This window comes from Tribolium castaneum, chromosome 7 (assembly GCF_031307605.1).
Source record: "Tribolium castaneum strain GA2 chromosome 7, icTriCast1.1, whole genome shotgun sequence".
Classification (NCBI taxonomy): domain Eukaryota; kingdom Metazoa; phylum Arthropoda; class Insecta; order Coleoptera; family Tenebrionidae; genus Tribolium; species Tribolium castaneum.
In genome coordinates, this window is record NC_087400.1 from 4,034,913 (window position 1) to 4,056,228 (window position 21,316).

Genomic DNA, 21,316 nt, shown 5'->3' on the forward strand with positions numbered 1-21,316 from the left:
AAAGGTGTGTTTTTTCAGGTCAAAGGCCGCACAAATGCGACGAGTGTCCCAAGGCCTTCAAGCACAAGCACCACCTGACCGAGCACAAGCGTCTCCACAGCGGCGAGAAGCCGTTTCAGTGCGTGAAATGTCTGAAACGTTTTTCACACTCTGGTTCCTACAGCCAGCATATGAACCATCGCTATTCGTATTGTAAGCCGTACAGAGAGTAGATTCGGTTGCGAATCAGTTCCAGTACTTAGACTTTGACCTTCTTGCCACGCAAAAAACCCAAATGTTGTAAATAGTATTTAAAAGAGAGTTTATAAGAGTTTCGTTGGTTTTGAAATTAGCATGTACATACTTGTCTGGTACCTGTATAACAATACTCCGATTTAATTAACTGATTAAAGTATACAGTTTCGTGCCAGTTGAATCAAATGTCTTCCAGCAAAGGGCAGCTGGAGGCAGAGTGTTCGATGTGCAATGCGCCGTAGTTACGTTATTGTGATTGGAATATTTAAAATATTTTTTTATTGTAGATATTGTAAAATAAAACGTGTTGCTTTCGAAGTGCCATACACACCAACGATTGTATAATAGCCTTTGTGTGATTGTAGATTGGTTTCGGAACATCGATATTGATAGTTATATGCCTTTAGTTGATAACAGTACAATAAGGGGGCGTTTCATGACAATACGTAGTAACCAAACAATACAATGAACAAATGGTGCAACTAACTCACTTTTATAAGAAGCATTTAAACGGTGATTGAGTTACCACGAGTTTTAGAGTACTTTAAAAAGGCGGCTTGGGGCAAGATGGCGTGCGCGCTCCGCGCACGCCATCTTGCCCCCAGCCGCCGCGATGAAACCATTCCAAATTGCGTACCTAAGATTATTATTTCCAGCGTGTGACTAATGGATAAGATTTGTTGACAATAATGTAGCCATTTGATATAAACCTATTTACTTAGTACTGCTAATGTTAATTCATAAAGTAGCATTTATTATTAAAGAATTCTCAAGGTATGTGAGACATTTTCGAATATTAAAATATGTATACAACATTATATAATATTAAAGGAATATAAATTTTAATAATTACTTAAGATATTCTACGATTTCAGTGTATAGCTATTTCTGTACATATTCAATGTTTACTTCTCCCTCTCTCTCTTCCTTTCTCTAGTGCATGTCCGACCGTTCGTTCGTTCTTTCCTCAATTTTTTTACTATTATCCTACTCGTAATTTAGTTTATTCGTTTGCAATATTGTTGTGTGTAATAATTTTTATTTTATTTGTTAACAAAAAATGTAAATTTTTTTACCAATGCCATGGCTAGTATAACCAAAGATTTTGTAATATATATTAGTTCTATGTATATTTTTTTCTTGTTTTTTTTTTTTTCATTTACATGTCCAGTTTATGTAACATTCTTTTTGTTATTATTATAATTATATTTTTTTACTTTCTAGATTGTCTTGTAAAAATGGTGATTATAAAGTATGTCTGTGTCAAATTCTATTATGAAAAGTTGGAAATTGTATTTTACTCGATACAAATAAACTATAAATTGCCATCACCAAGGCTTTTTCTTGACAAAAATCCCAATTTTTTACCTAGAAATGAGGAAAATTAACCGGGTCATGCAATCAGTAATAAACCGTTCTTTTTTTAAATTTGAATAATATTACGACACTTGCTAATTTTTTGAAAATCTTGATAACTTGTCATAAAAAATTGTAAAAAATAAAATAAAAAAAATTTGTATTTGTTTTTTATAGTTGAATTTATCAAATTTATACTTCAATATTTGTAATAATTTTTATTACAGGAAGCTGTAAAGGTGTATTTACCAAAAAAAATTGAAATCGGACTAAAAATGATTTTTTTTTGTATTAAAGCTTACAACCTGCAATAATAATAATAGCGATATTTCGTTGATAAATTATTTAAAAAATATATTTCTGCGCCCTCTTGTAAGCAATAGCCAAACTACACAGATGCTTTAAATATTGTTTTGTTGCAGAAAGCTTTCTTAGTTGCTTAATTGTAACTATTCAGCGCCATCTATTCTTGGGTTGATAGTAGTTTACTGAAATAGTGTTAAATTTCAAATTATTTTATTCAAAACAGCAAAAAACTAGCATGAAATACTTAAATTTATCTAGTTTAAGTCAAATTTGACTTAATTCTGAATTAATATAGATTATCATAATATGGGTTAAAACATGTAACTAGTCAGAAATGGCCCAGATTTACAATTATCAGTAATTTTGAGATAAATCACGAAAAATTAATATTTGAATATTTATTTATATATTCTATATATTTTATATATTTTGTATATTTTATATATTTTATATGTTTTATATATTTTATATATTTTATATATTTTATATATTTTATATATTTTATATATTTTATATATTTTATATATTTTATATATTTTATATATTTTATTATTCCAGCTTCTGATTTGTTGAAATTTGAAGTAGAAATGGCGCCAAATTTGAAATTACTTTAATTATTTTTTTACCAAACTTTTAGCCTCTTTCATGCGATTGGTGGGAAAAAAAAGCGCCATGTTGAAATAAATAAATTTATTGATAACAATACCGTATGTACAATAGATAAGCTGATAAATATTGGTAAAACGTTAATACAGTTAAATGTAAGGCTCTGACCAGTATTTAATAGTACTTGTGCTGTGTCTCTCAAACAAATTCGCCTTGACCTTGGACCTCAATTTAATGTCCTTGGGCTTAAGCATACTTTTATGGTTACTAAGTAGCCTAGAAGGCGTTAAAATCGACTTAGAACTCAACCCAGTACACTCTAAAAAATGCTCATAGGTCGGTTGTGTCTTCTGCACTTCCAGAGACCTCCTAATTGAACTCGCGTCCAAATCCACATCCGACTTGACCTCCTCTTCACTCACACTGTACTCCTCTATCTCACAATCGTCCAGTTTGAACTCCTCGAAGTTCTGGCTCAAGTCAAACGCTGCTTTTTCAACGCGCTGTTTTTGCCGAATTTCCGATAAACTTTGGTTATTGAAACCGGAAATTAGGCTCGAAACGGACGTCCCCATGACAATTGGACGTCTGTTGGGTTCGAATTTTTTGCCTTTCAGAATTTGGGAATTGTTTTTAACGTAGTTATCGTGACTTATTCTTTCGTCTGTTTTTTCCTCTTCTTCTGGGATTATTATTTCGGATACTTGAGGCAGTTTGGGAATTTCCGGGTCCGGTTTTTTGATCGGCGTTTGTTTGGCGAGCTGGATGTTGATCTTTTCCACGCATTTTTTCACCAAGTTTTCGGGTGGTGGCGGTTCACTAGCAAAACGTTGAAATTAATTCAAGCAGTTCAAAAAAAATGGTTAATTTTAGTTAAAATACTAAAAATAAAAATAATAATAAAAAATTCAGATAGCGACCGTGGTACTTCGCATAAAAATTTCAAATAGTCATAAAAATTGAAATAAAATAATAATAATAATAATAATAATTAACCTTAAATATGTAGAAATTGTAGAAAAATTCTGAAAAAATTCAGATAACTTTGTTCAAATAATGATTTGAAAACAATCCTAACAATTCTAATTTGTTAATTAACTTTAATTATGTAGTAAATGTATGAAAATTCGGGAAAAAAAATCAGATAACGTCGCGTAAAAATTTCTAATAGTCATAAAAATTAAAATAAAATAATAATAATAATAACAATAATTAACTTTAATTATGTAGTAATTGCATGACAATTCGGAAAAAAATTCAGATAACGAGCGTGGTACTTCGCGTAAAAATTTCTAATCGTTATAAAAATTAAAATAAAATAATAATAATAATAATAATAATAATAATAATAATAATAATAATAATTAACTTTAAATATTAGAAATTGTATGAAAATTCGAAAAAAAAATCAGAAAACGAGCGTGGTACTTTGCGTAAAAATTTCTAATAGTCATAAAAATTAAAATAAAGTAATAATAATAATAATAATAATAATAATTAACCTTAAATATGTAGAAATTGTAGAAAAATTCTGAAAAAATTCAGATAACCTTGTTTAAATAATGATTTGAAAAAAAATCCTAACAATTCTAATTAGTTAATTAACTTTAATTATGCAGTAAATGTATGAAAATTCGGAAAAAAATATCAGATAACGAGCGTGGTACTTCGCGTAAAAATTTCTAATAGTCATAAATATTAAAATAAAATAATAATAATAATAATAATAATAATAATAATAATAATAATAATAATAATAATAATAATAATAATAATAATTAACTTTAAATATGTAGAAATTGTAGAAAAATTCTGGAAACACTCAGATAACTTTGTTTAAACAATGATCTGAAAAAAAATCCTAACAATTCTAATTAGTTAATTAACTTTAATTATGTAGTAATTGCATGACAATTCGGAAAAAAATTCAGATAACGAGCGTGGTACTTCGCGTAAAAATTTCTAATAGTTATAAAAATTAAAATAAAATAATAATAATAATAATAATAATAATAATAATAATAATAATAATAATAAACTTTAATTATGTAGAAATTGCATAAAAATTCTGAAAAAATTCAGATAACGAGCGTGGTACTTCGTAAAAAAATTTAATAGTTATAAAAATTAAAATAAAATATTAATAATAATAATAATAACAACAATAATAAACTTTAATTATAAGAAAAAGTAAAAAAATCCTGAAAAAAATCACAAACAAAATACACAAAAACGTAAATGCGAATTCTGTGTGATTATCAGTTTTCGGAATATATATGTAGTAAAATTGTTTATAAACTAACCCTGTATAACAAAAATATTATTAGGATATTTGATTTTTAAATAATAAAGTCGATAGGAACTTAAAAAATTGGTGAATTTTTTTTTTAATAAATAGCTTAATAAAAAAATAAAAAACAAACCTTTTCCCTCCAGAATCTAACTTTTTGATAACATCCTGCGACAAAGGCGGATTGATCTCCGCCACAACATTAATCTTTCTCCCCACTGGCTTTGGCGGAAGATTCAGCTCAGAAATCGAGCAATAATCCGGTTCAGACTCAACACTTTCTGGCTCTTTCTTCACTTTATACTTCAACGTTGTTAAATTCGCAGGCTTTGGGGGCAAAGCCGGCGGAGTCCCTTTCCTAATTTTCGGCTTAGTTTCAACAAAACTCTCCGAACATTTACTCAAAATCTGCTCATAGTCATTACTGTAAATACTCTGAGGCGTTTCGTAAAAGTTTGGCACTTTCTGGATCGGTGTTTCGTAATATTCCACATTTTCTTTCGTCAGTGTTGCGTTATTTTTCGTTTCTTCGTCTTCGAATTTGACTTTTTTCAAAGTTTTGCGTTCGGTGTTTGGCGTTTTTGGCGGTGAATTGATCGAGTCATTGATGTTTTGCAAGAGGATTTGGTTCATGCACTCTAGCACCGGATTATTCCGGTAGATGTCTCTGTGCTCGTCATCGTCCGGGTCACTCGCACTTGCGTACCAGTTATTGTTAGTTTCTTCACCTTCAAAAGGCGGGATTGAGTCACTTATCTTCAATTTCTTGTCTTCTTCACTCGATTCATCATTTTGTGCTTCCAGCACTTCATAGTAACTCCCTACACTTTTCCGGTGTTGAAACTTTTTCATTTTCCGGGAGTTGTTGACATTTTTCGTGAAAATTTTACTTTCGGGCTCGTAGCTTTTTTCCGAAATCGTTGCATAGATGTCGCTGCTGCTGTCAATCGAGCTTTGGTAGTCGACGTATTCGGAACTGCTCTCTAAGCTTTCAAAGTTTGGGCTTGAACTGGTGTTATTGTAGAATTGGTTGCAGTTTTTGCAGAATTGGTTCGAGAGGAGTTTTTTGATTTCGCTGCTTTGTTTGTGGATAATGTAGTCTTTTTCTTTAAGTTGGTGACTGATGAATTTTTGTTCTTGTTTGAGGCGTGATTCGAAAATTATGAGAGCGCGCAAAACTTTAGCCAGTTGGTTGTCACGAAGTGCTTTTTCGTTTTGGTATTGGAGGTCTTTTTGTTGGAGTTTGCGCGTGTATTCGGTGACTAATTGGCGGCAACGTTTCGTTTGGATTTTGAGGGCTTTTTGGACGATTTCGAGCTCGGAGCGGATTGAGGCGATTTCGGCCTCGCTGGACGCCATCTGAAAAAAATTAAAAATTAAACTCAAAAAATTCAAAACTTCAAATATAAAAAAATACAAGCATTATACGTAGAATACGCTGGGACAAACAGTCACGTTCTACGACATTTAATTTTTGAGTTATGAATTTTTTAACGAGAAAAACTGAAAAAAAATATTTTTTCAATCACAGCAAAATTATTAGAAAAAGTGGAACTATTTTAATCTAAGCCTATGTGAAATGATCCGGGGAAGCGACTGCCATCGAGAAAATCGCCAAATTCCCAATAGTTTTTTAGTTATGAATTTTTTTTTATTTTACCAATTTTTCCATTTATTTGCAATTTTTTCGAAAACTATTAACCGGAGAACAATTATTATCTTTTATGGAAAAAATAGACAATTAATTGAGCTTTCCAACGATGGTAAACTTAATAAGGTTTTCTCTAATAATTCCGGAGTTATTGCTTCATAACCAAAAATTGAAAAAAAAATCGCAAAAATTGGAAAAATCACATCTTCAAAAATCAAAACCCGTTGACTTTTTTTCGACTTTTAACGACTCCAGAGGGTTGTAAGACATAAAAAAGTTCATAAAACTTTTTTTCGAGTTATAAATTTTTTAATAAGAGAAACTAAAAAAAAATATTTTTTTCAATCACAGCAAAATTATTGGGAAAAGTGGAATTATTTTTATCTAAGCCTATGTAAAATGATCCGAGGAAGCGACTGCCATCGAGAAAATCGCGAAATTCCCAATAGTTTTTTTAGTTATGAATTTTTTTTATTTTACCATTTTTTCCATTTATTTGTAATTTTTTCGAAAACTATTAACCGGAGAACAATTATTATCTTTTTTGGAAAAAATAGACAATTAATTGAGCTTTCCAACGATAGTAAACTTAATAAGGTTTTCTCTAATAATTCCCAAGTGACTGCTTCATAACCAAAAATCGTAAAAAAATCGCAAAAATTTAAAAAATCAAATCTTCAAAAATCAAACCTGTTGACTTCCTTTCGACTTCTAACGACTCAAAAGGGTTGTAAGACATAGAAAAGTCAATAAAACTTTTTTTCGAGTTATGAATTTTTTATTAAGAAAATCTAAAAAAAAATATTTTTTTCAATCACAGCAAAATTATTGGAGAAAGTGGAATTATTTTCATCTAAGCCTATGTAAAATGATCCGGGGAAGCAACTGCCATCGAGAAAATCGCCAAATTCTCAATAGTTTTTTAGTTATAATTTTTTTTATTTTACCAATTTTTCCATTTATTTGCATTTTTTTCGAAAACTATTAACCGGAGAACATTTATTATCTTTTTTGGAAAAAATAGACAATTAATCGAGCTTTCCAACGATAGTAAACTTAATAAGGTTTTCTCTAATAATTCCCAAGTGACTGCTTCATAACCAAAAATCGTAAAAAAAATCGCAAAAATTGGAAAAATCAAATCTTCAAAAATCAAACCTGTTGACTTCCTTTCGACTTTTAACGAGTCAAAAGGGTTGTAAGACATATAAAAGTTCATAAAACTTTTTTTCGAGTTATGAATTTTTTAATAAGAGAAACTAAAAAAAAATATTTTTTTCAATCACAGCAAAATTATTGGGAAAAGTGAAATTATTTTTATCTAAGCCTATGTAAAATGATCCGGGGAAGCAACTGCCATCGAGAAAATCGCCAAATTCCCAATAGTTTTTTAGTTATGAATTTTTTTTTATTTTACCAATTTTTCCATTTATTTGTAATTTTTTCGAAAGCTATTAACCGGAGAACAATTATTATCTTTTTTGGAAAAAATAGACAATTAATTGAGCTTTCCAACGATGGTAAACTTAATAAGGTTTTCTCTAATAATTCCCAAGTGACTGGTTCATAACCAAAAATCTTAAAAAATTTCGCAAAAATTGGAAAAATTAAATTTTCAAAAATAGAACCTGTTGACTTTTTTCGACATTTAACGACTCTAAAGGGTTGTAAAAAGATAGAAAAGTCCATAAAACTTTCTTAGAGTGAGTTTTTTTTTCATTTTTGTAAAAATTTTAAACAAAAAATTTCAAAATTATTAATGAACTGCAGAATCACTGGAACACGCGTTTTGGTTTACAGCTTTTAGTTATCGAGTTATGAATTTTTTAATGAGAAAAATTTAAAAAAATTTTCATTTTTTCAATCTAAGCAAAATTTTTGATAAAAGTGGAAGTATTTTAATCTAAGTCTATGTAAAATGATCAGGAGAAGCGACTGCCATTGAGAAAATCGCCAAATTACAAATAGTTTTTTGGTAATAACGTTTTTTTAATTTACCAATTTTTACATTTATTTGAAATTTTTTCGAAAAATACTAAGCGGAGAACAATTATTATGTTTTTTGGAAAAGATAGATAATTAATTGAGCTTTCCAACGATAGTAAACTTCACAAGGTTTTCTCCAATAATTCCGTAGTTACTTCTTCATAACCAAAAATCGAAAAAAATTTTGCAAAAATTGAAAAAATCAAATCTTCAAAAATTGAACCTGTTGACTTTTTTTCTACTTTTAACGACTCGATAGACATAGAAAAGTCCATAAAACTTTGTTAAAGTGAGTTTTTTTCTCATTTTTGTGAAAATTTTAAACAAAAGATTTCAAAACTATTAGCGAAACAAAGCGTTTTGCTTTGCAGCTTTTAGTTTTCGAGTTATGAATTTTTTAACTAAAAAAAAACTTTATTCAAAACTTTCGACAGCCAAACACCATCGAAACAATTTCAATCAAACGCATAGAAATTCCACTCTTTCACTCTCCAACCTTGAAATCGGTATTAGTTCTAATAAAACTCGTTTCGTTTCGATCATGTCCATAAAAACCGCCTTCAACAAATGCCACAAACATCGAAAAAATGCACAAAAGCGCCAAATTTAAACCTTAGCCTGCCCATAACCCGGTTTACGAACAAACCAAGTGAAAGGGCGGACGAAAAGCAAGATGATCCTTGCCATCCATCGCATAAAAAACACAAATAGCTGATTAAGCAGAACAGCATTCCAAACATTTCCGACGAAGAAGAGACGCGTGCGCGTTTCCCTTGACCGAGAGACTCCATAATAAGTTATTCATATTTTTTGGTCACGTGATTGGTATTTCTAGGTTAGGGTGCGTCACGTGACCACAATGGCGCCCATTTAACTGACCTTGACAATCACTGGACGTCTCAAACACCCCGAGAACATAATTTTTACATTACTTTATTAAACCAAGCACGATAACTTATCTTATCTCAGACAATAAGTTATTTGATCAATTGTGATTACAGTTAACTGTAAGTGAGCCACGAAAACCCTTAAGCTTTGACCGGCCTACTTTGACCCGACTTTTTCGGTTTTGCCGCAAGGCACCACTTGGGGACCACTCCTTTTTCGTCGCGTTCTATTCTAATCAATTGTTTCCGTTTCAGCCAATTAAAAACAATGAGACTAATTGATAAAGATGGTGGTGTGTTAGTCACATTTGGTTTTATAGTGTTGTTTGTCATGCAAATGCAATGTGATAACGAGGAAAATAAGTGGTTAAACCATTTCCTTGGCAAGCGATAACATATAACGTTCAAATCATATTAAACAGTCCAATGAACTGTTGTGTTAAAATGGCGCCCCTCGAGGCAAAGGCCGAAACAAGTTTTCGATAAAAATTTAACGTTTTGTGACCAACTTTTCGATCCAACTTTCTATTTAATTATTATTGGTATGGAGCGAGTTAGCCTTGCTCATAATTTTAGATGATAAGACAATGTCTTTGTCTCGGGTTTAACTGGGTTTAACCCACATATAGTGTTGCGAAATGAGGGTTGAGAAAGGTTTAGTCATTCCAAAGGTGGGTGTGGAATTGACTTGCTATTTTTATGCAAAAAGAAAAAATTAAGTATGCAACTCAGATATGTGACAAATATATTAACGTTTTTAAAAAAATAATAAAACAGAACGAAATTAAAATATTAAAACACTTTTTTTAGACAGTTTAGTGAGATAATTTTAACAAAAACTCTAGCTTTTTATGTAATTTTTGTAAAGTTGGTTGTGTTAAAGTCATCAAATTCACAAAATTGCTAAAAAAAATGTACTGACACAATTTTTAATAAGTTTGGTACCACTGTTGTTAAAAACTATATTCCTACAAAACTGTATAAATTTCCTCGAAAAAAGATACATAGTATAATAATTATTATCATTAAAACACTCATTTGAATTTTAAAAAAGCTATATTAAAACACATTTTCGTTGTAAAAAAAGTACTGAAGTTACTAATACTATTAAAGCACTCGCTTACTATATATACTAATTTATACTAGGTATATTAAAGTATAAAAAGTAATATATGTCTTATATTTTATTTATATTTATACATATAACGCCACCAACTTTGTATTTTTTGTAGAAATAAAGTTCCTAGAAGGAAAAAAAAATAGAATTGTTAATAAAACTATTATTAGAAAAAAAATAAAATGTATTTTATATAAATATAAATATATATTTTATATTTCTATGGTTAATAGTATTATTAAAGATAACATTCTAGTGCTATCTACATCGCTAGCAACTGTGTATTTTTTTAAACAAAAAACAGATCTCTTAGTGAAACACTCGTTTGAGAACAATTTCTGAGAAAAAAAATCAAAAAAATATCTTCTATGGTTGGTAGTACTGTTAAATATAACATTCTAATGCTATCTACATTGTGACCAACTGTGTATTTTTTAGACAAAAAAACAGAATTCTTACTAAAACACACTTTTGAAAACCGATTCTAGGAAAAAAAGAAAAAAATATATTTCTATGGTTTATGGTACTGTTAAAAATAACATTCTAGTGCTATGTACATTGGTACCAACTGTGTATTTTTTTAGAGATAAAGTTCTTATAGAAAAAAACTGCTTGTTTCATAAAAATTACTGGTAAAAAATAAAATGTGTATAAAACATAAAATAAAAAAAAAGTAAAAGTACTAATAAAAAATCTCTTGCGTGAGTGGTACTTTTGTTGAAGTTATTAATTAAGTGGTTAAAAAATTATCCTTTTAATCTCAGTGTCGAAATTTGAACCAATTTTTGATCAAAAAAAATTTTCCCTCACCAAGCGTTATCTCGTTCAAATATTGACTCAAGTCAAAAATTCCGCAAAATTCCACTGTAATTTCATCACTAAACCGTGAAGAAACCCTCGATCCACACAATTACATAATTCAACTCATCACTTTCCCATCAAATTTCAAAATTTTTTCGCACACTGCACCATTGACACAATTTGCCCATCATCATTCGAAAAAATCCCAAGTTGAACAACCTCTTATTTACCTTATCCTGCGACGATAAATCCGCATAAATGGTAAACGAGGACTTCTTTTCGCCACATTGTATCGTATTGTACTTCATTTTTGCACACTCTTTCGATTGCGCTCTTCACCACCAAAAAATTTTCAACAACACTTCACTTTTTTCTTCCACCATCATGATGTGTGCTCGATTCCGCGACGAATTGTGAAATAAACGTTGGATGGAATTCCAAGCAGCGTCGACTTGAGTTGATTGTGAACGGTTATACATTCGTCCCTTGCTCCGCCACACCTGCGACCACAAGCTGGTGGCGCGCAAAACGTTCCTCTTCGGAGGAAATACAGGTAAGAAGCGCAACGGCTGAGAGACAATAGGCGGAAGGGGCCTTCAAAGGGCCAAAAGGGACCAAAAACGGGTTTTTACGCACTATTTTCAACTCAAAACGACTTTTTCCATAACTTACGTAAGCGAGAAAAATTACAGTAAGGACGGACGTAATGGACATAGCAAGTAATTGGAGCAAGAAATTGGGAAACTTTTTGCTTAATAGTTTAAAAGAAAATTTAAGAAATTAGAATTCTTTTGTATATACTGTTTAACGAGCAGAATGTTTGCCAAATCTAGTGAGCGCAGCTCCCAAAATCACTCTTTTCACAACTGTTAAACAATTAATTTTTGTTTTATTAACTTTTTCTAGATTGTTTAAAAGGAAATTCTCAAGAAATTAGAGATTTTTTTGTATATATTGTTTAACGAGTATAATGTTTGCCAAATCGAGTGAGCGCAGCTCACAAAATCAGTCTTTTCAGAACTGATTACTAATAAAATTTGCTGAACTGTTTAAAAAAAAACTTAAAAAATTAGATTTTTTTGTATATATTGTTTAACGAGCATAAGGTTTGTCAAATCGAGTGAGCGCACCTCACAAAATCACTCTTTTCACAACTGTTACGGAATGAATTTTTGTTTTATTAAACTTTTCTAGTTTGTTTAACAGAAAATTCTCAAGAAATTGGAGATTTTTTTGTATATGTTGTTTAACAAGCATAATGTTTGCCAAATCGAGTGAGCGCAAGCTCACAAAATCAGTCCTTTCGCAACTAATTACTTGTTCTTTTAAATTTAACCTTTGAATAATTTATATTTTTTCGTATATATTGTTTAACGAGCATAATATTTGCCAAATCGAGTATGCGCAGCTTTTAAAATCAGTTTTTTTACAACTGATTACGCAATTAATTTATATTTTTTTTATTTTTTCTAAATTATTTAAGAAAAAATTTTTAAGAAATTAGAATTTTTTTTGTGTATATTATTTAACGAACATAATGTTTGCCAAATCGAGTGAGCTCAAGCTCACAAAATCAGTCATTTCACAACTGATTACTTGTTCCTTAAAATTTAACTAAATTGTTGAAGAAGAAACTCTCAAAAAATAGACTTTATTGTATATATTGTTTAACAAGCATAACATTTGCCAAATCGAGTATGCGCGGCTCACAAAATTAGTTTTTTTACAACTGATTACGCAATTAATTTTTGGTTTTTAAATTTTTCTAAATTATTTAAGAGGACATTTTTAAGAAATTAGAGATTTCTTTGTATATACCTACTGTTTAACAAGCATAATGTTTGCCAAATCGAGTGAGCGCAAGTTTACAACTAAATACTTGTTCTTTTAAATTTAGCTAAATTGTTTAAGAAGAAATTCTTAGAAATTTTTTTTTGTATATATTGTTTAACGAGCATAATATTTGCCATATCAAGAACGCGCAGCTCAGAAAATCAGTTTTTTCACATCCGATTACGTTCGTTTAAATTTTGCTAAATTACTAAAGAAATAATACGAGAACTTCTCAATTTTTCCCTTGAAGGGTCTTTACAAAGCCCTCAAGCAGCCATGCGTTCACTCCGATATCAAGTAAATTACACATAATTTTTAAAAAATTACTAAAATATCTGCAATTAGAGGTAGAAATACACGTCTCGCCTCGTTTCTTCAGATTATAGTCATTTCATATTGAAGATTTTTGTTTTATGTTCCTTTAGCTTATTTCTACACATACTTATTCAAAACCTAACAAAAAAAACTGTGATAATATTATAATTACTCTTCACACACATTGACTAGGAAATTGTTGTTGTTTTCGAGTAACTGTTTCTAAATTCCGCAATTTTTCGTTTTGGTGTGCTTGTCATCGCTCGTAGCAAAACGTTGTATTGTGTTTTTTATAAACATTATTTATTTATTATAATTAATTTTTTCTTAACTTACATAAAAATATAAAAATAAAAAACATAAAACAAAAAAAGACGAATAAATGAATATAAGATTAATAAAAATAAACTAAAAGGAATGGACAGTGAAGAAGAATACAAAATAAATCAAAATCACAAAAAAAAAGAAATTGCGAAGAAACTTTTGTGGAAACTTTAATAAATAAATGAAAAAAAAAATCGTGGGGAAACCTTCGATCGCCTCACACACTTCGCATCCTAATTACTCATTTGTGACATAGAAGACAAGGTCGTTTCAAACTTGCCAACCTTTACATATTTCCAATGAATCACAATAAACTAAATAAATTCGTGATTGCATCGTTCACTCGAATAAACAGTGATCACAAAATGTATACAACGAGGGCATTGTACAAACTTTTAATCTCTTCCTTGGATCATAAATTTCATGTTTCGAATCGATTTTTCAAACAATTTCCTCATCGCTATTTCTAGATCAACGTCATAGAGTGCTGTGGACGTCAACGATGAGGCAACAGGTGGTGATAATTACAATTTCAAACGTTTAGAATTCATAAAATCGTCGTTTGAATGATAATTAAAACACCACGACTTTGGATTATATAAATATTAAGTGCGGTTTTATTGTTGGGAGATGGGCGATGATATTGTTGTTCAAGTCGAGTTTACACAATGGTGAAAGTCAAACTATGAATTTATGTAATTTGTAAGCGTTATTATATCGGATATTCTTCACGTAATGGGGCTTTCGTGGGATCTTTATCGGTGGTAATGGCACTGCATGGAAAACTACCATTCGTAATGGAGAAACGAGCAAATAAATCAAAACGTTTAAAAAAGTACATACCTATTTTTATACATCAATATATAATATATATATATATATATATATATATATATATATATTTAAAAATGTATATAAATATGTAAATATATAATGTATATATTATATATATAATATATTGGATATAATATATAATATACAAATAATAATATAATAATATATAATATTATATATTATATATATACATATATATATATATATTGTTTTATATTTTTTATTTATATTATAAACTTTATTTTATGAAAAAACAAACATTATATTTCGAAAAAATAAATTTGGTTCCCTCGTTGGCTCCGAAAACCTTCATTTGTTTTGTTGCTTCTGAAACCTGTGGTATTCCTTCAACCTAATCGCTTGAATATTAATAAACCCAGTGGCGTCACTTGGCGAAAACTCGGAATGTTTATCCATTGAAACGAGTTCCTCGTTATAGAGCGAAACGGGTGACCAACGTCCCAAAACAACAACTAAAAAATCCCCAAAAATCTCGAATTTCCCCTAGAAACCAACCCACCATTTCCCTTATAAACCTCCATATTGACTTTCCCAGTGACAGTTTCCTCAGCCAATGCGATACATTTCCTCACGTATTCACCTTCCGGCGAAAACCAAAACCCGTTATAAACAAAATCGGACAACTTCTCTTTCAAATTCTGCTTCACTCTGTACACTTCCTTATCGAGGCAAAAAACCTCCAAATCGGTGTGTGCCACGTGTAAGATATGCCCAGCGGGCGTTTCATACACACCACGTGACTGCAATCAACCAATCACGCATGGGCCAACCCGCCTATATTTACCTTTAGACCAATGAAACGGTTCTCGACGATGTCAATGCGACCAATGCCGTGTTTTCCCGCGATTTGGTTCAAATAAGTGAACATTTCTAACGGTTTATCGAAAACTTGCGCATCTTGGGTTATGACCTTGACTGGGAGACCTTGACAGAACTCAATTGACAGTTTAAAGGGCTCGTTAGGCGTCTTGGCCAAGTCTTGAGTCATGTGGAAAAGGTCATGAGGTGGTTCATTGTTAGGGTTTTCCAAAATTCCTGATTCGTAACTAACGTGCATTAGGTTGGCATCCATACTCCAGGGAGCCTTGGGAGTCACCGGGACCGGGATATTGTTCAAGGACGCATATTTGATAAGGTCTTGACGGCCTTGAAACCGTGACGTAAACTCTTTGATCCTCCAAGGCGCAATTATCTAAAAATGGCGTCACTTTTCGGCCATTTTGTCCAACTAAACCTCACTTTCACATCCGGCCAGAGGGAATAACACGACAGTTCAAACCTGACTTGGTCGTTGCCTTTACCAGTAGCCCCATGAGAAATATACAGGGCGTTATATTTTTTTGCCGCAGTTATCAAACCTACTGATATACAAGGTCGTGCCAAAGAAGTACCAAGCAGGTATCTTGATTCGTACAAGAGACCGGCTTGAATGGCCGGCCAGACGTATTCTTTTACAAAAATCTCCCTCAAATCTTCAATCACAACCTTAAATTATTATTTTTTTTTTTGTGAAAAATAACTTGGGAAAATATCTAGTAACCTGAGATGCGCCAATTTGCTCGGCTTTTCGCCTCGCAGCTTCGAAATCTTCGTCTTGGCCAATGTTGGCCATGTAACAAATGACTTCGTAGTTTTGGTCCAATAGCCATCTTAGGATGCAACTGGTGTCCAAACCGCCAGAATAGGCCAAAACGACTTTACCGCGACTCATTTCTGTCACAAACTGGTGATAAATTGAGATAGATCGGGTCTCGGGTTGTGACCCCTTGTGATAAAAACACAAATAAAGAGTTATTTTGAGTGATTGGAGGGTCAAGGCTGTTTCGCCAAAAAGTACAAGCAAATCGAAAAATATATATTGCAGGTTTTAATGTTTTTTTTTTGGAGCATTTTACGTAGTGTTTTGCACAAATTTGCAATTTTGTTGTATAGTTTGGCCGGAATTTTAATTTTAATTAGTTTAACAAATTTTATATAAAAATAAAAATTTTATAATTTTATAAAAAAAATAATAATAAAAAAATTTCAAAAAATATTATTAGAAAAAATAAAAATAAATAAAAAATAATAATTAATATAATAATAAAAAACAATAAAAAAATTTATATAAAAATATTTCTACCGACTGCGCCAATTTTTTTATCAATTATTTATTAAAAGTTTTGTCAATTTTTTTTCTTTTTGTTAGTATTTGTTCTGTGTTTTTCTTCTCTGTCTATTTTTGCTACTATATTTTTATTAATTTCAGATTTATTTATTCAATCGACACTTTATCTCTTCTCCTGATGTTTGACCTTCGTTTTTTTTTTCTTTTTCACTATAACATTTTTTTTCCTTGAACCCTGTTTATTGCTCCCGGAAGAAAATAATAATTTTATAAAAAATAAAAATAAATAAAAAATATTAATAAAAATATTAATAAAAAACAATTAAAATTTTTATATAAAAATATTTCTACCGACTGCGCCAATTTTTTTTATCAATTATTTATTAAAATTTTTTTTAATTTTTTTTCTTTTTGTTAGTATTTGTTCTGTGTTTTTCTTTTCTGTCTATTTTTCCTACAATATTTTTATTAATTTCAGATTTATTTATTAAATCGACACTTTATCTCTTCTCCTGATGTTTGACCTTCGTTTTTTGTTCCTTTTCACTATAACATTTTTTTTCCTTGAACCCTGTTTATTGCTCCCGGAAGAAAATAATAATTTTATAAAAAATAAAAATAAATAAAAAATAATAATAAAAATATTAATAAAAAACAATTAAAATTTTTATATAAAAATATTTCTACCGACTGCGCCAATTTTTTTTTATCAATTATTTATTAAAATTTTTGTTAATTTTTTTCTTTTTGTTAGTATTTGTTCTGTGTTTTTCTTTTCTGTCTATTTTTCCAACTATATTTTTATTAATTTCAGATTTATTTATTCAGTCGACACTTTATCTCTTCTCCTGATGTTTGACCTTCGTTTTTTTTTCTTTTTCACTATAACATTTTTTTTCCTTGAATCCTGTTTATTGCTCCCGGAAAAAAAGAATACATTTATAAAAAATAAAAATAAATGAAAAATGTTAATAAATACATTAATAAAAAACAATAAAAAATTTATATAAAAATATTTCTACCGACTGCGCCAATTTTTTTTATCAATTATTTATTAAAATTTTTGTTAATTTTTTTCTTTTTGTTAGTATTTGTACTGTGTTTTTCTTTTCTGTCTATTTTTCCAACTATATTTTTATTAATTTCAGATTTATTTATTCAGTCGACACTTTATCTCTTCTCCTGATGTTTGACCTTCGTTTTTTTTTCTTTTTCACTATAACATTTTTTTTCCTTGAACCCTGTTTATTGCTCCCGGAAAAAAAGAATACATTTATAAAAAATAAAAATAAATGAAAAATGTTAATAAATACATTAATAAAAAACAATAAAAAATTTATATAAAAATATTTCTACCGACTGCGCCAATTTTTTTTATCAATTATTTATTAAAATTTTTGTCAATTTTTTTTCTTTTTGATAGTATTTGTTCTGTGTTTTTCTTCTCTGTCTATTTTTGCTACTATATTTTTATTAATTTCAGATTTATTTATTCAGTCGACACTTTATCTCTTCTCCTGATGTTTGACCTTCGTTTTTTGTTCCTTTTCACTATAACATTTTTTTTTCCTTGAACCCTGTTTATTGCTCCCGGAAGAAAATAATAATTTTATAAAAAATAAAAATAAATAAAAAATAATAATAAAAATATTAATAAAAAACAATTAAAATTTTTATATAAAAATATTTCTACCGACTGCGCCAATTTTTTTTATCAATTATTTATTAAAATTTTTGTTAATTTTTTTCTTTTTGTTAGTATTTGTACTGTGTTTTTCTTTTCTGTCTATTTTTCCAACTATATTTTTATTAATTTCAGATTTATTTATTCAGTCGACACTATCTCTTCTCCTGATGTTTGACCTTCGTTTTTTTTTCTTTTTCACTATAACATTTTTTTTCCTTGAACCCTGTTTATTGCTCCCGGAAAAAAAGAATACATTTATAAAAAATAAAAATAAATGAAAAATGTTAATAAATACATTAATAAAAAACAATAAAAAATTTATATAAAAATATTTCTACCGACTGCGCCAATTTTTTTTATCAATTATTTATTAAAATTTTTGTCAATTTTTTTTCTTTTTGATAGTATTTGTTCTGTGTTTTTCTTCTCTGTCTATTTTTGCTACTATATTTTTATTAATTTCAGATTTATTTATTCAGTCGACACTTTATCTCTTCTCCTGATGTTAGACCTTCGTTTTTTGTTCCTTTTCACTATAACATTTTTTTTCCTTGAACCCTGTTTATTGCTCCCGGAGGAAAATAATAAATTTATAAAAAATAAAAATAAATAAAAAATAATAATAAATATATTAATAAAAAACAATAAAAAATTTATATAAAAATATTTCTACCGACTGCGCCAATTTTTTTTATCAATTATTTATTAGAATTTTTGTCATTTTTTTTCTTTTTGTTAGTATGTATGTGTTCTGTATTTTTCTTTTCTGTCTATTGTTAATTAATTACAGATTTATTTATTCAATCGACACTTTATCTCATCTCCTGATATTTGAGCTTCGATTTTTGTTCTTTTTCGTTATATTTTTTTTCCTTGAACCCTGTTTATTGCTCCCGGAAGAAAAACAAACCAATTTTCCCAACCTGCGGGCTTTATCACAAACTTTTGACCTTCTGCTCATCTCCAGGCAACTATGTTTTGTGTCAACTGTCCGTAAAATTGTGTCATTTCGTGGGGGTTTATCAAATTTTTCGTAATGGAACTAGTTTCGGCCCCAAATCCTCATTTCATTCCGGGGTACTTCCCACCCAAACCTCAATCACAACTCACACTTTGACCCCAGATATACCGGCTTTTGTCCTCAATACAAGTACCGAATCGGCGATACTTATGGTACTACCACCCATAAAGTCCTCCTAGACCCTACAGTTCACCATGCGGAAAAATTGGTACTTTCGGACCGACTTACGGACGACTACCAAGTGGTACGACCTCCACAGAAAGACATTGATATTGTCAATGCTCGAGCTGTGACCAATGACACGATTTACAAGCATCCCATTATTCCAGGATATGAAGGTACAATGAAAATTGGGTTTTGGGCCCTTTTCAGGGACGGTTTTTAGGGTTTGTGCCACGTGAACACAATCTCATGGGTCAGCGGTTTACGGTTCAAGCAACCGAGGCGTTATCCGAGTTTGAAAAGCTTCAAAGTGCTGATAAAACGGCACTGAATGAGCTGCTGAGAATTGGGGCAGTGCAGGACGCTAAGTGGTACCCCAACACACTATCAGATCGCGAGGTATTTTATTTTTTTATGTTTTATTTATTGTTTTTTATTTCTATTGTAATTTCTTAGTTTTTGTTTTATTTTTAGTATATATTTTTTTGTATATTTTTTTTGTTGTTTTTTCAGTTGACTGTAACCCAATTTAAATTGCCTTTGACCGACGTTCGGCCCGAATGTGCTGGTATTTTGCGTAATCTGCCCCAAGTGGAACCCCCACTGACCCCACCACGCCATTCCCCAAGTCCCTATTTCATGGATAACATAGATCCGGAGAAATATTTCAAAAAAGGTTTGTCAAAATTGTCAAAAAATGTACGAAAAGTTGTACAACTCTTTCATCCAAAACCAGCGTTATGGTACTTTTGGTAGTACCATCAAAATGGTTAATTTGGTTTGGTTGTAGGTTTTGCGGGTCATGTGCCCTTTGGGTACGCTTCGTTCGGAAAAGTGAACGAAGCAATGACAAATAGTGCCCTTTGTGATTTCACCTCGAATTATAGGAAACGGTTGAGTACCGAATGGGCCCCTGTGACTATCAGTCGGGCTGATCCGCCCCTGTTGATACAACCATCAGAGATTTACCATAAACATATCGGGCAGTTGCCCAATTATGGGGGGCATATACCTGGGGCCATTTTCAGGTGGGGGTGATTTTTTGAGTTTTTTGACTAAAAAAACTGTTGCAGGTTTGGGAAAACTTACGGGAATGATTCCAGAGATGCCAAAAGGTGGTTACGAGGAGATTATAGTTAAAATTTTTGTATTTTTGTTGGAAATGATAAAATTTTCGAGAATTTTTTGTGTTTTATTTTGGAAAATTTTTATTTTATTTATTTCCTTTTTTTTGAAAAAGAATTAATCGGAAAAAGATAGATAATTAAAAAAAGCTTTCCAACATAGTAAACTTTATAGGATTTTGTCTAAAAATTCCAAAGTTATTGCGCCATAAATTTCAGAGTACCGAAAATCGAAAAAAAATTCCCAAAATTGGAAAAATCAAACTTTCAAAAATTTTTTTGGCAAAGTATTAACCGGGAAACAATGTTTTTTTTAAGAAAGATAATTTAAAAAGCTTTCCAACATAGTAAACTTTATAGGATTTTCTCTAAATGTTCCAGAGTTATTACGCCATAAATGTTTCGGGTACTGAAAATCGAACAAAATTTCACAAAATTGGAAAAATCATACCTTCAAAAAACGAACCTGCTGACTTTTTTTATATTTTTAACAACTTGCGAGAGTTGTAAAGACATAGAAAATTGCATAAAATATAGTTTTCATCTCCTTTTTGATTTTTTTTATCTTTCTTTTTCCAAAAATTTACATTTTCTAAGCGTTTCTTCATCAAAAACTCAATTATTGCTAAAATTTCTCTAAAAGTAAGTCAAAAA

At 30.1% G+C, this 21,316-nt stretch overlaps 4 protein-coding genes across 11 annotated transcripts in view; 2 read left to right on the plus strand and 2 right to left on the minus strand.

Moving 5' to 3' along the window:
• LOC100141776 (zinc finger protein 1) overlaps nucleotides 1–1,565 on the plus strand; it is a 193,074-nt gene extending 191,509 nt beyond the window's left edge. For all 6 annotated transcript variants that reach the window (XM_064357844.1, XM_064357845.1, XM_064357843.1 and 3 more), the window contains one exon: nucleotides 19–1,565. In XM_064357844.1, the coding sequence (XP_064213914.1) occupies nucleotides 19–212 (194 nt within the window). In that variant the 3' untranslated portion in view covers nucleotides 213–1,565. The remainder of the gene's footprint in view (nucleotides 1–18) is intronic.
• A 1,006-nt stretch (nucleotides 1,566–2,571) lies between these two features.
• LOC655741 (putative leucine-rich repeat-containing protein DDB_G0290503) lies at nucleotides 2,572–11,714 on the minus strand. 2 transcript variants are annotated; one of them, XM_962304.4, is made up of 3 exons: nucleotides 11,465–11,714; nucleotides 4,926–6,151; nucleotides 2,572–3,321 (listed from the first exon to the last, which is right to left on the minus strand). In XM_962304.4, the coding sequence occupies exons 1-3, from the start codon at nucleotides 11,540–11,542 to the stop codon at nucleotides 2,652–2,654; spliced, it is 1,974 nt and encodes a 657-aa protein (XP_967397.1). In that variant the 5' UTR covers nucleotides 11,543–11,714; the 3' UTR covers nucleotides 2,572–2,651. The 2 variants fall into 2 exon arrangements, with proteins under 2 accessions (XP_967397.1, XP_015839862.1); XM_015984376.2 differs by lacking the exon at nucleotides 11,465–11,714 and adding an exon at nucleotides 9,309–9,422.
• Nucleotides 11,715–14,689: 2,975 nt separating this feature from the next.
• Nucleotides 14,690–16,299, minus strand: Ass (Argininosuccinate synthase). Its single transcript, XM_962222.5, has 5 exons — nucleotides 16,102–16,299; nucleotides 15,801–16,046; nucleotides 15,346–15,753; nucleotides 15,061–15,301; nucleotides 14,690–15,013 (listed from the first exon to the last, which is right to left on the minus strand). The coding sequence occupies exons 1-5, from the start codon at nucleotides 16,270–16,272 to the stop codon at nucleotides 14,850–14,852; spliced, it is 1,230 nt and encodes a 409-aa protein (XP_967315.1). The 5' UTR covers nucleotides 16,273–16,299; the 3' UTR covers nucleotides 14,690–14,849.
• A 2,996-nt stretch (nucleotides 16,300–19,295) lies between these two features.
• Nucleotides 19,296–20,720, plus strand: LOC655582 (CIMIP2 protein CG18335). 2 transcript variants are annotated; one of them, XM_962143.4, is made up of 6 exons: nucleotides 19,296–19,432; nucleotides 19,479–19,714; nucleotides 19,762–19,937; nucleotides 20,052–20,214; nucleotides 20,329–20,566; nucleotides 20,612–20,720. In XM_962143.4, exons 1-6 carry the CDS (start codon nucleotides 19,392–19,394, stop codon nucleotides 20,676–20,678), a joined length of 921 nt encoding a protein of 306 aa, XP_967236.2. In that variant the 5' UTR covers nucleotides 19,296–19,391; the 3' UTR covers nucleotides 20,679–20,720. The 2 variants fall into 2 exon arrangements, with proteins under 2 accessions (XP_967236.2, XP_015839838.2); XM_015984352.2 differs by lacking the exon at nucleotides 20,612–20,720 and having other exon boundaries at nucleotides 20,052–20,281; nucleotides 20,329–20,536.
• Nucleotides 20,721–21,316: the final 596 nt, after the last annotated feature.

Coding starts and splice junctions, on each gene's coding strand:
- LOC655741 (XM_962304.4), bottom strand. CDS start 11,542: ATGAAGTACAATACGATACAATGTGGCGAAAAGAAGTCCTCGTTTACC. Junction 6,152..11,464: donor ATTTATCGTCGCAGGATAAG/GTAAATAAGAGG, acceptor AATTTTTTTCAG/ATGGCGTCCAGCGAGGCCGA. Junction 3,322..4,925: donor TTAGATTCTGGAGGGAAAAG/GTTTGTTTTTTA, acceptor ACGTTTTGCTAG/TGAACCGCCACCACCCGAAA.
- Ass (XM_962222.5), bottom strand. CDS start 16,272: ATGAGTCGCGGTAAAGTCGTTTTGGCCTATTCTGGCGGTTTGGACACC. Junction 16,047..16,101: donor AGCAAATTGGCGCATCTCAG/GTTACTAGATAT, acceptor TAATAATTTAAG/GTTGTGATTGAAGATTTGAG. Junction 15,754..15,800: donor CCCTCTGGCCGGATGTGAAA/GTGAGGTTTAGT, acceptor CGCCATTTTTAG/ATAATTGCGCCTTGGAGGAT.
- LOC655582 (XM_962143.4), top strand. CDS start 19,392: ATGGAACTAGTTTCGGCCCCAAATCCTCATTTCATTCCGGG. Junction 19,715..19,761: donor CATTATTCCAGGATATGAAG/GTACAATGAAAA, acceptor GACGGTTTTTAG/GGTTTGTGCCACGTGAACAC. Junction 20,215..20,328: donor GGAGAAATATTTCAAAAAAG/GTTTGTCAAAAT, acceptor GTTTGGTTGTAG/GTTTTGCGGGTCATGTGCCC.